Source organism: Seriola lalandi, unplaced genomic scaffold, assembly GCF_002814215.2.
Source record: "Seriola lalandi dorsalis isolate HSWRI2012SDOR001 ecotype SW California unplaced genomic scaffold, Sedor1 jcf7180002054065, whole genome shotgun sequence".
Taxonomy (NCBI): Eukaryota; Metazoa; Chordata; class Actinopteri; order Carangiformes; family Carangidae; genus Seriola; species Seriola lalandi.
Genome location: NW_019524618.1, coordinates 147,760 through 161,096, shown reverse-complemented (window position 1 = coordinate 161,096; position 13,337 = coordinate 147,760). Strand labels below are relative to the sequence as shown.

The 13,337-nt window shown below is 44.9% G+C and overlaps 1 protein-coding gene across 2 annotated transcripts in view; it reads left to right on the top strand.

The window, feature by feature from the left end:
• znf385c (zinc finger protein 385C) overlaps positions 1 to 13,337 on the top strand; it is a 130,393-nt gene that overhangs the window by 43,393 nt on the left and 73,663 nt on the right. For both annotated transcript variants that reach the window (XM_023403195.2, XM_023403194.2), the window contains exon 2: positions 3,330 to 3,659. In XM_023403195.2, the coding sequence (XP_023258963.1) occupies positions 3,332 to 3,659 (328 nt within the window). In that variant the 5' untranslated portion in view covers positions 3,330 to 3,331. The remainder of the gene's footprint in view (positions 1 to 3,329; positions 3,660 to 13,337) is intronic.

The following is a 13,337-nucleotide window of genomic DNA, read 5'->3' as shown; positions in this document are numbered from 1 at the left end:
ACCCCCCGCCATGCCCAAACTGTGGCAACCACAGCGGATGGGTGGGGTGTATGTATGTGCGTGTATGTGTGTGTGTGTGTGGGGGGGGTTCTCTCCGAGGTGGGCTGGTGGTTAAAGCTGGTTTGAGCTGGGGAAAGTGCTATAGTATTTCAGGATCAGTGAGCAGCAGACACAAGATCATAAATAGAGTTTTTATTGCTGAGCTGCTATGCTGGGTGAGCTCGGGTCTTTCAGCAAGATCACAGCAGTGATTGATGGTTCCCATGTGCCAAGGGAGGAGGGTGTGCGGTGTGGGCGTGGGGGGAGCACATCAGACAGCGGAAACAGTGGACATGGCAAGGCTGGCAGAGGCGCCTCCCCTCCCTCTCCTCCCCCAGGGTTACCCCCTGACAATCTCTTGTCCTGTGTCAGCCCCACAGATCTCTGTGTGCAGGCGCAGCATGGGCTCTTGTCTCACACAGTTTCTACCGGGGGCTGAAAGAGTCTTCAACAACCCCGCAGGCCCCTTCACTACAAACACACTCACATGCGTACAGGTGAAAGCTTTAAAAGTCTTCTGGTCCTGGTTAGCCTCCATTCAGCAGGTGTATTCATAGCTACATAAGAGTAGCTTGTTTGTTCCCTCCAGGGGTAAGTGAAGTACAACAGCACTGCTGCACCATTTGCACAAAGGTCTTTTGATTTTTGATTAAGTAGTGTATTTGTGTAACCCTTCAAAGCCCCTGAAAACTGCCTCAAATCGTAAGAATTTATGAACATTAAATATTCACGACGCAACAAGAAACAGTCAAAGTTACAGAAACATCTTTCAGCGATTAAATTAAGACTCAAAATCTCAGCTAATCTGCTTTATTAGCTCCGTTTGAATGTGGTTTGATTTGACTGTCAGCAGATTCTTCAAACCAGTTGGAAAACAACAGATGAACAAAAGGGAAAATCAGAAATCTCAAATCTGAAATAAGCTCAGCTGGACTCCACCACTCATGGTAAAAATCTGATTGAGAAAATAAGTTATCAGGCTATTTAAGAAAGTGAGGAATCTTTTTGTTTCTTCTGTGAAATCCAAATTCTACCAGACTTAATGCAAAAATTGCACATTTATTTATTTATTTACTCATCTGACATTTTAAATAATTTAGTTACGAAAAATATTTTCATGGAAATCTGAAAGAGTGCTCGTTTTGCTCGGTAACAAAGCGATGCGCATTCAAAATGCAGATAGTGTAGCAGGCAAAAATACTTTCCTCTCTGCACTCTGCCCAGTTTCAGTGTCACGCTTCATACGTATCCACTGAGGGTCTGGGGTCAGCTTTATTTACTGCAAAATGCAAATTGCAAATTGCAAAAAAAGAAAATCAGTTATCATTCAAGCTAAATGTTCTGTTTTTTCTTTTTTCTTTTTCTTTTTTTTTTTTTAAATGAGAAGATTTTGTCACATCTGTGCCAGCCTGGTCACCATGGTAACAGTCATGCTTACGCCACCTCTGCAGGAGGCTAAACTATTTCACAAAACGACAAGCCTGAGGTCGAGACTCACCTTTGCATGTTAGACACTGGAGCTGCTTTTTTATGATCAGATGGTTTTATGTTCTGCTGACTCTTGATGTGACGTAGTGATGGAGGACAGAGGGGATGTGATACGCTCTGTGTGTCATGTTCTGTAGGTCTCCATTATGAGGGTTTTTGTTTTTACAACCATGCTAATTCCGGGTGCCTAGCTGAGTAGTTTGGCAGGAGTGTGAGGAGGTTGCGTGGTTGAGGACCACAGAGATTTTTTTCATTGGGTGCCAGAGAGCAGCGTTGCTCAAAGCTTTTGAGAAAACATCTGATGGAGCCTCTTGAGTGCTCCCAGATTGGCAACATGAATAGCAGCTTTCAGAGAGGCTGCTTGCCCTAATGTGTTTTCAAGCACTGTGTGTGTGTGTGAGTGTGTGTGCCCACATTTGTGTTTGTGTGAGTTTTTTCATGCATGTAGGTATGTATGCATCATAGACTCCACTTTACTCTGTGTACAAGTGTATGTGGGGGTGTGTGTGTGTGGGTGTGTGTGTGTCTGAGCGGTTTCATAAATTTATGTTTACATAAATAACTCGAGGCAATAATCCAGCAGCAGAAATGCACAGCTGTGTGTATTTCAGGGACTTTTTTCCAATGGTGATGTCTCAATCCTTCACAGAGCTGTAGACCTACCTTTTCATTTATTTATAGAGACAGTAGCTGCATACGAAACAAACAGCTCCTCTCTGTGACGCTCTCTCCTGGGAAGGCTTCTCCTCTGACCGCACAGCTCTGCCTGGAAAAACTGAGGTGTTCGAGCAGCAGCCTTTACTGACAGGAGTGTGTTTGCTTGTTTGTCTCTTTCGACATTACTGTCCTGTTCTCCTGTTAACCCCCCACATATCCACCCGCCAGGTCTTTACAGCCATTTGTGCAAACGTAACCGAGAGAAGACGTCTCCCAGCTTCAGCTCTCATACACTTGCATGTTTTATTTAGCTGTATGCGTAATTCAGCCGTTCTAATTTGAACTTAAATGTCTGCAAACATCATCAGAGCTGTTTCATAAGCCATACACTCCCAGTTGTTTTCCTGTTTGTCTGTCTGATGCAGTCCTCCACAGAGGCAGCACAGCCGTTGCAGCATTTTGGCTTGCAGGGCTGCACAGACAGCAAGCGGGCATGGAGTCATCAAGCAGCATGACAGAGGGGGCCTCGCTGGTCCTCAGAGAGCCACACTGCAGCACTCTGTCTCCCCCAAGTGGTGCGTCACCACTCCCCAGGACCACCACCACCACCACCGCTTGGACTGAGCTTTGTACAGTGTGATCATGTCTGCAGTTCGTCGTGCCCAGTTTGTCATTTTATTGTCTCCTGACGACGATGTCTTCCCGTGCGTGTGTGTTAGCAGTGCAGGTGTCACTGTGTTTGGAGGGTGCTGACAAGCGTGGCTTACAACAGACAGGAGAGGGGTCGGATTCCACACACTCTTCTACAAAGCTTTGGGAATCATGGGTATTTTTGCCTGTGTGTGCCCCTGTGGCTATCAGGTTTTACCAGGGTGGCTTTGTATGCTGGGTGAGTCTGGTCCGGGCAGGGTGGGGAAAATGATACCTCCATCCACGGGAGATGTGACACACGGCCTCACTTTAACGCCATGAGGCTAAGGCGTTGCACATGCTACAGCTGGGATGCTTTGGAAAGGGAAGGAAGCATCTGACGTTCACTCTGAAAAAACTTTAGAGCATGATGTGGTCTGACCCCTGAGCTGTGAAGTCAACCCCTGGCGTCTTTTCCTCCTGTTCACTGTGCTGTCTTTTGTCCTCTACCGCAGGTATGAAACGTCCGTTCAGCCCATCAGCTCTGCCCAGCACCGAGCTGGACAGGAGGGGGTTCGGCGCCGCGCTGGGAGCTCAGATGGACGTGGAGCCTTGCTGCGAAACCCAGGATGATGGCGCGGTACCAGACGAGCAGTCACAAGGGGGCGTCATGCCCTCTGCACTCTACAGACCCAAAAGGGAGAGGAAGCAGCGGAGCTACACATTGTGTGAGGTCTGCAACATCCAACTCAACTCAGCCGCTCAGGCCCAGATTCACTACAACGGCAAATCCCACCAGAAGAGACTCAAGCAGATCAGCAATGGCAAGATGCCAAGCAACACAGGTAGGCCTCAAGTGCTGCTCGACTGACCATCGGTTTGTTTGTTTATTGTTGCAAAATTAGATATGAAAGCAGAACATTGGATAAACTGCTGTGCTGCTGGATTTTGTAAGACCGCCTCGCACAATAGGGCCATGCAGATTAACAGAATCCCACACACTGTTCACAGCACACTGTCACCAGCCTCCGTGTGCCAATTCCCCCTACTTGTATTCAACAGAAGTTAAACAAATTGGATTCTATTTGCTGAAATGTGTTCAGACGGAGCCTTGGGCTGAAGATACACACAGACGCACACAAACCCACACCGCACGCACGCACACATGCACGCACACATGCACGCACACACGCACGCAAGTGGAGCAGAGCTGAATGAAGTCAGAAAGTGAGAAGCTAATTAAGTGCTGGTTGTGTTTGATGGCTGTGCTTCTGGGAGAGATGCTGGAGTGAAGTTGGACATTTTGTCATTCTAGTCACAGCCTCGATTAGGACTCGACTGCAGAGGAATCAGTGTCTCCGTTAAGTTTGACTTGTTCACACTCCTGGTGTTTCCTTTTACTCGTCCCTCAGTCTTGCCAACAGGATGCACACTAAAGAAAACACCCAAAACACACAAGAAAAGCGCGCAGGCAGCCAATACGCTCACACACCCCTGGAAAAAATGAGCATGTAGAAATGAAAAACACTTTTTAGAAACCCAGTTCAGGTGTCATGTGAGTGGATCTCTGTAGCGACAGGTCGTCTGAGGACTGAGGGGTCACAGTTGTGTGTGGCTGCCTAGTTTGTTCTCGACACTGAGAGACATGGCGATCACGTCTCAGCACAGCAGCTTCCTGAGCGGGAAGATGTCTGTCTGAACGAACCAATCACATGGCTTACATCTGCCCTCCAGACATGCACACTGTCAACAGCCAGCAGGGCTTCGTAGATCACGTGTTCAGATGCATGTATGTTTTTGGGTTTTTTTTCCATTTGCATCTGCGTGTGTGTGTGTGTGTGTGTGTGTGTGTGTGTGTGTGTGTTTGTGTGTTTGATTGTAAAAGAGCTTCAACCAGCACGGTTTGAAACAGGCGTTTTCTCACATCAGGATATGATATTTTTCAAAGGAAGTGGAATAATGTCATCCCAGTGATAGATCTGTATGGTTCAATGTCGAGCCCTGAGAAGATATTTCTAAGGTACCAGTGGACTGGCGCTCAAGGAAGAAGGCTTGCTCAACAGTTTCAATTCCAATACGGCTCGGGGAGTAAATGTGTCAAGTCTATGTATCCTTGACCAGAGCACTTGAAAACCAACTTCTCTTACACCAGTGATTTTTTTTTTTGTTGATTTTTTTTTTTTTATGGGAGACTTTTATGGGAGAATTTATCTCTAAAAATGTTCTTTTATAGCAGCTGAAGTTCATATAAAACTGGATTAAACCGCTGTTTGTAAAAGCTATGTAGTGCTACTGGAACTGTTGCATGAAGTTACAGATACAGTTATACATAATTTGGTGATTTAATGATGATTTTAATGGTCGAGTGATCTGAGTATCATCCTGTGAGCTCAGTGTAGGATGAGAAGAACTTTATTTCGTGTTAAGGTTCGGTGTGGTCGTGTTTTTATCACTCAGAAGTGGAAAGCCAATGATAATGATGAATTGGTCTCTCAATGAAGAGATGGTTGAAATATTGCTGGTGTCAGATCTCCACTGTACTGTTGAAACACAGACCAATTAAAGCTACATGCTCCTGCAGATACTTTTTCTTCCTGTTTTAGCTTCTGTTTACATTAAGACACTGAGTTTCACTAGAAAAAAACAGAGCTTTTTGTTTGTGCTGACACGTGATCGTTATGTGACTTCTGACAAACACGGCTGTCTGCTGGTGCCTGTGGTTCTCCATGTGATGACTTAATGCCGGGTTTGTCAGTGACATTTTTTTTTTTTTGTCAGAAGTCAGTACGAGTATGAAATATTCATTTGTTATGCAGCAGTTATGACAGTTAATCAAATCATTATTTTGTTGTGCGTCATCTGACAACAGATGCACAAAAAGTGGAACAAAGACAACACATGGCTCTGTTGAAGCAGAAATGTTGTTGTTTGCAAAGCAGGAAAGAGACGAGGACATTTAAACACTTTTGTCAATGTGGGCAGCAAAACTTTTCAGAAATTGTTCTGAAAATGTCAGAATCGACAGAAAACTTTCAAGAGTAAACAGTGCCTTCAGCTTTATCTCCATCAGTGTGGCCAGTGCCTGAGATCAGCACATCAGAACCCCTAATGCTCTGAGCTGGAAATTGGGTTTTAGCATTTTCACACAAAGTGCTTAGGCCCTGCTTTCTGCTGAGAACGTCCTCACCCACAAAACAGAGCTTGTATTCTGATAGACCCAGAAACATACGTCTATGTCTCATGTGTTACCTGACTTCTTTCTTTCTTTCTTTCTTTCTTTCTTTCTTTCTTTCTTTCTTTCTTTCTTCCTTCCTTCCTTCCTTCCTTCCTTCCTTGCTTCCTTCCCTCCCATACCATAATATTTACAGCCTACCTTTCGCCATCTATAAACTCAACAACAAACAGATAAACAACAGAACAAAAGAACATAAAAGTCAGACACGCTGAATAGCATGCACACAAAAGGGTATTGTCTTTCTTTGTACTATTTTTATTCATTTTTTAATAAGAAATGAAAATTACCATCCATCCATTCACACACTCCGTCCACAGCATTTAAAGCCTTGGCTCTAATCAGCCCAATGCAGCAGGTTCAATCAGCAGCAGAGGCGGCCGGTGAGGTGGAGCTGACTGACAGGCTGTTTCTAGTCCAGCTAGTCGGTGAGTTTTGTACTGTAGGAACTCAAACACTTAATTCTCACCTCTTTCTTCACCTTTTTGTTTATTCCACAAACAAAAGAGTGCAGACTGACAGACCTGCAGCTTTTTAGAAGACATGTTGAGACACATTTACATTAAATTTACATTGGCAGAAAAATGCATGAGTTACTTTGTTTTTGTTGGTTTCTTTGCATCAGCTGCAGTCTTCGCTGTATGTCCAAGTGCGACTTTTGACAGAAGGCATGAGACGATGCAAACTGTTTGATCAGTCAGCCTTTGTCATCACCAGCACTTTGAGGTCGGCTTGGTGTGTCACGGTGCCTCAATGGAGCGGACCAAGCGAGCGTGGAAACCTCATAAATCCTGTAATATAGCAGAAACTCGAGTCATACGCTCAGAGCACGTGTTGTCTAAATTCCCTGTTTTGCCACACTGCTGCAGGTGATGTAGACCGCATATAGAAAAGTTTGTGTGTGTGTGTGTGTGTGTGTGTGTGTGTGTGTGTGTGTGTGTGTGTTTATGTGTTGTGTGGTGCAGTGTGTGTGTGTGAGCGGCGCTGGGCATGCTGAACTGTTGTGGTGTGCAGATTCTCTCTGACATGCAGTCACAATCACACAGCCTTATCTCTGCTCACCTTCTGCTGACTCCCCCAGGCAGCCAGCCCTGCTGTGTCCTCAGCTTCACCACAGCTTCTATGTGTGTGTGTGTGTGTGTGTGTGTGTGTGTGTGTGTGTGTGTGTGTGTGTGCGCATGTGTGCATGCTGCATGTCGGGCTCAGATATTTTTAGACTTCTTAAATGCTGCACAGTCTGTAGCTTGTGCTGTGGAGACATGAACGCGTGCTCTGGTGAATCTGTGGTTATGTCAGCCCGCATATGTACAGTAAGGCATGTGTGCCTGGTATGGATGTTTATAGGTTTATGGATTCCATGAATAAAGAACGGAGACGTTTTTTTCTCTTTCAATCAATGTGTGTGTGTCTGTGTGTGTTTCTCCCAGCGAATCGTCTCCATGTCGACAAGCGTTTCCCTCCCTCTCTGCTTCACTGAGCTGACAGTGGGTCCAGGCTCTTTTCTCTCTCTCCCTCTCTCTCTCTCCCTCTCCCTCTCCCTCTCTCCTGTCTCCCTTCCTCCCTCCCTCTCTCCTCTTCCTCTTCTCTCTTTGTTCCTCGTGGCGTGGATGTTGGACATGTGGCGCAGTCAGTCTTCCTAGAAGATGAATGTGTCAGTGATTAAGTTATTTCACTCTGTTATCATGGAGAATAATATGTAGAGAAGCTTGGTGCTGACAGATCTGAGGGGAGAGAGGGCGTCCAGATGTTTGGGTGACAATGTGCGTTCGGGTGCTAATTTATGCAGCTTATGCCCATTTTTATCTTGTAATGTTTCACAATATGTGATATTATAAATTCGCTGTGAATGCCTGCTGACTCTATTTGTTATACAATCATTTTAAAATTAAGGTGGTAATGACTTACATTAAGAACGACAACATTTATTTTTCCATCAACTAGACTCAAACAAAAACATTCCCTGAAGATAGAATAAAGCCACTTTAGGAAAATAAACTCAACAAAAGGACGACTTAAAGTAGTTTTTTGTGGCAGTTCTTTTGTGCCTGCTAATGTTGGCTATACTTCATCCTGTCCGAGAAGAAAAACAGTGTCTGGCTCGCAATATTTCAATGCCACAGCAGAGATTTTTAACCAGAGCTAGAGCGGATGGTGGATAGATATTTTACAGATATTGATATGTCATTGTTTGTCACAAATGTGTTTCTGTCACTTTGATAATTTCCTCACCGATCACAGCTATAATAATAATAATGATAATATAATTATCAGATTTTGTTAGATTATGTTATTGTTGGCATAAAAATCCTATAAAAAATATAGGAAGCCCACGTGCTTTATGGATGACATAGTTTCAGTGTAACTTCACGTTACAAGAGAAAATTGAATCCAGATGCTGTTTCTTATTCTCCTTATCTCAGTCCTGCTTGAGATTTCACCCTCACAGTGAAACCTTTCACATGTGTGATGTGAAGCTATAGTGCACCCAGACATCTGCACAGAGAGACATACGTTTACACTACACCTTCAATAAACTTTTAGGTAACACAAGTTAATGAGTTCAGGAGTTCAGTACATCGCTCAAGGACACACTGACCTGTCACCAGTGGTCACCTCATTTACAATAACACATTACTCATCATTTGTTTCCAAAGCATCACATTTATTTGAAGTCTGTGGGAGGTCAGGTCAAGTCTGGAGGCATCATTTTTGTGACTCGAGTTAACCAACATCTGCAGCTCCGGTTGTTACTCCGTCAGGGTGAGTAAATTGGAGCTCAACGCACAGCAACTTAAGAAAACACGTGCAAAAACACAAATTCAGAAAACAACTTCATCGGTTTGACAACAACATGCGCTTCAAACACACACAACACAACGGAAGTGTTTCCAGGGGACACTAAAAAGTGATGAACCTGGTTGGGACTGGGTTGTGTGACTTATATAACGAGAGAGAGAGAGAGAGAGTTGTTTTCTGAATCTGCAGCGCGTTTGTGTATTTGCATGAGTTTTCTTAAGTTGCAGTGTGTTGAGCTCTCAGTGATCTTCACTCGCTCTCTGAACAGCAGCAGCTCTTCCAGCCACATTAATGTGCCTTTAGCGTCACTGATCGCTTGTGTGTTGGCGCATGTGAGCGTGAAACCCCGTCTACTTCCTTTCTCCTTGCAGTTCTCAGTGGTGAGGCTGGGAGACCTCGGACTTCCTCTGACCCACCAATGAGCAGCAGAGAGTCCAGTCCTCTGAGGGAGACTGGCCTTAATCCTTTATAATTGCCATTGTTGGACTCGCAGCTAGACACACCAAAATATAGAGACTGAACAAAAACAAACATGACACCCCCCCCTGACAGAAATGCCACATGCGCATGCACGCACACACGGCTGAATTGTGCGGTGCTGTAAATCAGCTTCCTTTTCAGAGCAGATGATCAAATGATGATGAAAGGGTGCGGGGAGAGAGAAATAGGAGAAGGGATTGGAGAGTGGACAGCGGCCTGGCCTGATATGACCCAGCAGAGCTGCCTGTGGGTCTATAAATCTAACAGTCTGACTGCACGCTGTTTGCCTGTGTGTGGCTGTTGTGTTAATCTCCCGTAGCTTTGTGAGGAGGCATAAATGTGTCATGTTTGGATGTGTTTTCTTGGAGACAGAAAATGAGAGGAGGAGAGAGAGAGAGAGAGGGAGAGAATTTGCATTTCCTTTTTTTTTCTTTTTTTTACACAGTCCTCCATATCGCATTTTCCTTTGATTTGTGCATATTTTGTTGCTGTGTGTGTGTGTGTGTGTTAGTATATGTTTGTGTAATGTGAGCCTCCTCTTCATGGTGAGTCTCTTCATCATGGTCCCTGTCTGATTCCATCTCTCTGGCTCTGTTTTAATAAAGCGTGAGGAATTGGATTAAAGGCAAGGATTTTCTGCATGTATGCATTTGCGCATCTGCGTTTTATTTTTGTGCCGTCTTGCCATTTTCCTCTTTTTCGCCCCCAGCAGAGTGAAATGACTTCTCTCCCTCCTCACGCCTTTGGACATACACGTCGTTGGTGTTTATGCGGTGATCTTCGTGTCTCTTCTGATCCTTGTGAATTGCTGAGTGTTGCCTCTCTCTGGTTGGTCTATTTGATGTTTTCATCAGCTGCTATGGAAGCCTGTGTGCAGTAGCTGCTGGTTGATGGCTCTGTCTAATTACAGGAAACACTTGCTTCCACTTTGATGTCATTTTGAAGCGTGGGCATACATAAAAAAAAATCACAGATGGTGGTATCTATAATGACAAAAGAAATTCTTTAAATAAATGACAACACATAAAATACGCATTACCCAGAAGCCAGTGAGGGTAAATAGGAGTTTGTGATGACCTATTTCATATCAGACGGAGTTAATAATACTAACATAATTGCATTTGAGTATCTGTCTTTTCCTGGCATTGGGTAAGTGTGTAAATCTCCTGAAATATGATGTGGCTGTGGAATCCTGCACTTTGTTCCCACCCATCCACCTCAGATGCCCCCTGCTCGCTGTCCTCCTGTCTCCCTGCTCTCCGCTTTGCCCCCGGGGTGCGCCCCTCTGTGTGACGGCAGTTCAAACTCTGGGAAAAGGTCGGCAGGCGTACTGGGGTCGACACACAGGGCCCAGTGGAGCAAGAAACATGAGGAATGACGCTCATAAGGCCACGGGGAGAGGGGGGCGCAGCTCTCAGATGACTGTGTTTACCCGGGCTCTGACAGGTCGGCCGGCTCCGTCTGTGGAAAGAAGGCCAAGCAGATCTCACTATCAGCCCTTATCTGGCCTGTCTCATACACAAGCCCGCATCGCCACGGCTGCTGCAGACATATCTGCTAAATTAATTGAACCATTTGCCAGTTCGTTAAATGTCATAAAATATCAGTCAGTTTCAACAGCGCTTTGTCAATTCAGTCACCGAGCAAGAAGTTACTGCTACCCTCGATCCCTGCATCACCGCGCCCTTCTTTATTCCGTAAGCTCCTAATAGAGTTGTACTCATTGGGTTTTTCACTCTGTGTGTGTGTGTGTGTGTGTGTGTGTGTGGGGTGGGGGGGTGTCATATGGACAGAAGCTCCTCCAACATTCACTGATCATCAGTAGAGATAATGTAAAGTTTCATTTAGAAACAGAGCCTCTCTCTCTCTCTCTCTCTCTCTCTCTCTCTCTCTCTCTCTCTCTCTCTCTCTCTCTCTTTCTCTCTTTCTCTCTCTTTTAGCCTATCTGGCTCTCCTCCCCCTCTGGAACATTAAAGCCTGTCTTTGTGGGAGGAGGAGAGTCCCTTTAACTGACCCCCACCCCAACCTCACCTCCACCCCAATCTCACCTGCACCTTAGCCATCCTCTTAGCACCGTCATTACAGGCCTCTAGAAGGGCAAAATTACAGCAGAGTGACTTATTACCAGCTGTTTCCAAGGCCGGGACAGAGGTTAGAGAGGGAAAAAAGGTACGGACAAGAGTAAAGGGGAGGTGGCGAGAGAGTGATAAAGCAGATGAGGGAGAGGAATGAGGAAGATGGAGGTTTCTAAGAGAGGGGGAAGATTCACATCAAAAAGACTGAGACAGAGGGAAGGGGTTAAGATTAGAAAGGAGATGGAGAGGCTGGCTTGAATAGAGAGAGTAGATGATGTCTGAGAGAGAGAGAGAGAGAAGCAGACGTTGAAAAACACTGTCATTTACAGAGCAAGCCTGGGCTGTCTGCTAATGGACACATGATATATGGCCCCTGAAAGTTTGCTCTGCCTCACAGCTCCCAAAGTTCACACATACCTACCATCCCTCACATCCGCTGCCTTGCCAACGGAAGCAACACACTATGGGATGCCAGAGCCATCTCTGTGGAGGGTAACTGAGTTTTGAGTCTGCCAGCACTGGGATGTTAGTGTGTTTTTTTTGTTTTTTTTTGTTTTTTGAATTTGATCTAATCTCACGAGAGCCCTTGTATCACATCGAATGAGTGGAATCAGCGGCAAAGCAGTCTGACAGCGTTGGAGCATTAGCTAGTGCGCGGTGTGGTGGACCTCCAGAGACCCTCGCCGTGTCGTACACGAAACTGAAGTAGACAAGCTTTTGTAAACAGATGTAAACTCGGTGGAATGGGATGAGAGTGAGAGTGGGAGGAGGGCACGTATGATGCGCCAACAAACACAAAAATAAACATCTCATTGGTGTAGATGACAGCAGGGTTTTTCTTTTTTGTTTGTTTGTTTTTTTTTTTTTCGCCCTAACACGCTCACAAAAGGCAAAACACACACCATCACATCCTCACACATCTCACACTTTGTTCCCAACTCCAGTTAAATCCCAGGATAAACACGTATTTAACTAGATGTTTACACCAACCGTACACGCGCAGGAGGACACACAGAGATCCAGTGGGGAAGCCAAATGCTTTAACTGTAAACACGACCACCTTTCCATCCATTTTCTAAGTCTTATGCATATTCATATCATAGTTGGGAGTAAACTGACTTTAGTGAAGCCTGTGAACCTCAAACACAGAGGCATCTCAGACAAAAAGATTCAAATAGAACAGCATTTAAAAGCCAAATGAAGAAGAAAAATTAAAATGACAGAAAATTCATTCAAATACTGAAGTGAGGTTTAGTTAAACAGCCCCAAACTGGCTGATTTATCTCTGATGTTTTCCAGCCTGTACAATATTATGACCCCTAATTAGCTTAGACCCTCAATCTGGATAAAGAAACACCTTTTCAACAGGAAAAATAAAATCACAACACACAAAAATAATAGATTAAAGTACATTTTAATAAGTGCAGTAATAAGTTCTCCCAAATTTAAAACGGGAAAACACGCATAATGATGGAGATGTTTTATATCAGCCTTCAACTTGTTTGTGTCCCAACATTCGTCGCCAGCTGACTTGTGATCTTAACCCACTGTAGTGTAGGTGTGGGTGTGCCAGTTCTTTTCAGGTTTTATGCAAATACGCCCAGTTCCTCGGTGAGAACGGCCGAAAGAGACAACCACAGCTTCCTCCTGACACACACACACACACACACACACACACACACACACACACACACACACACACACACACACACACACACACGCACACACACACAGACACACACGCACACAATGCCATTTAGAAAGCGAGTGAGGCAACTCATGGATGATTTTCATTGTTATTCATGTATTAATTTATTCGCTCATGGCAGACGTGAAACAGGGCTGTAATATGCAGATGTGGGTTTGTTTCTCGATGGGAATTTTCCGGTCCACTGCCTCGAGCTGCCACTAATAATAAAGACAGGCAAGAGGGGTGGGGG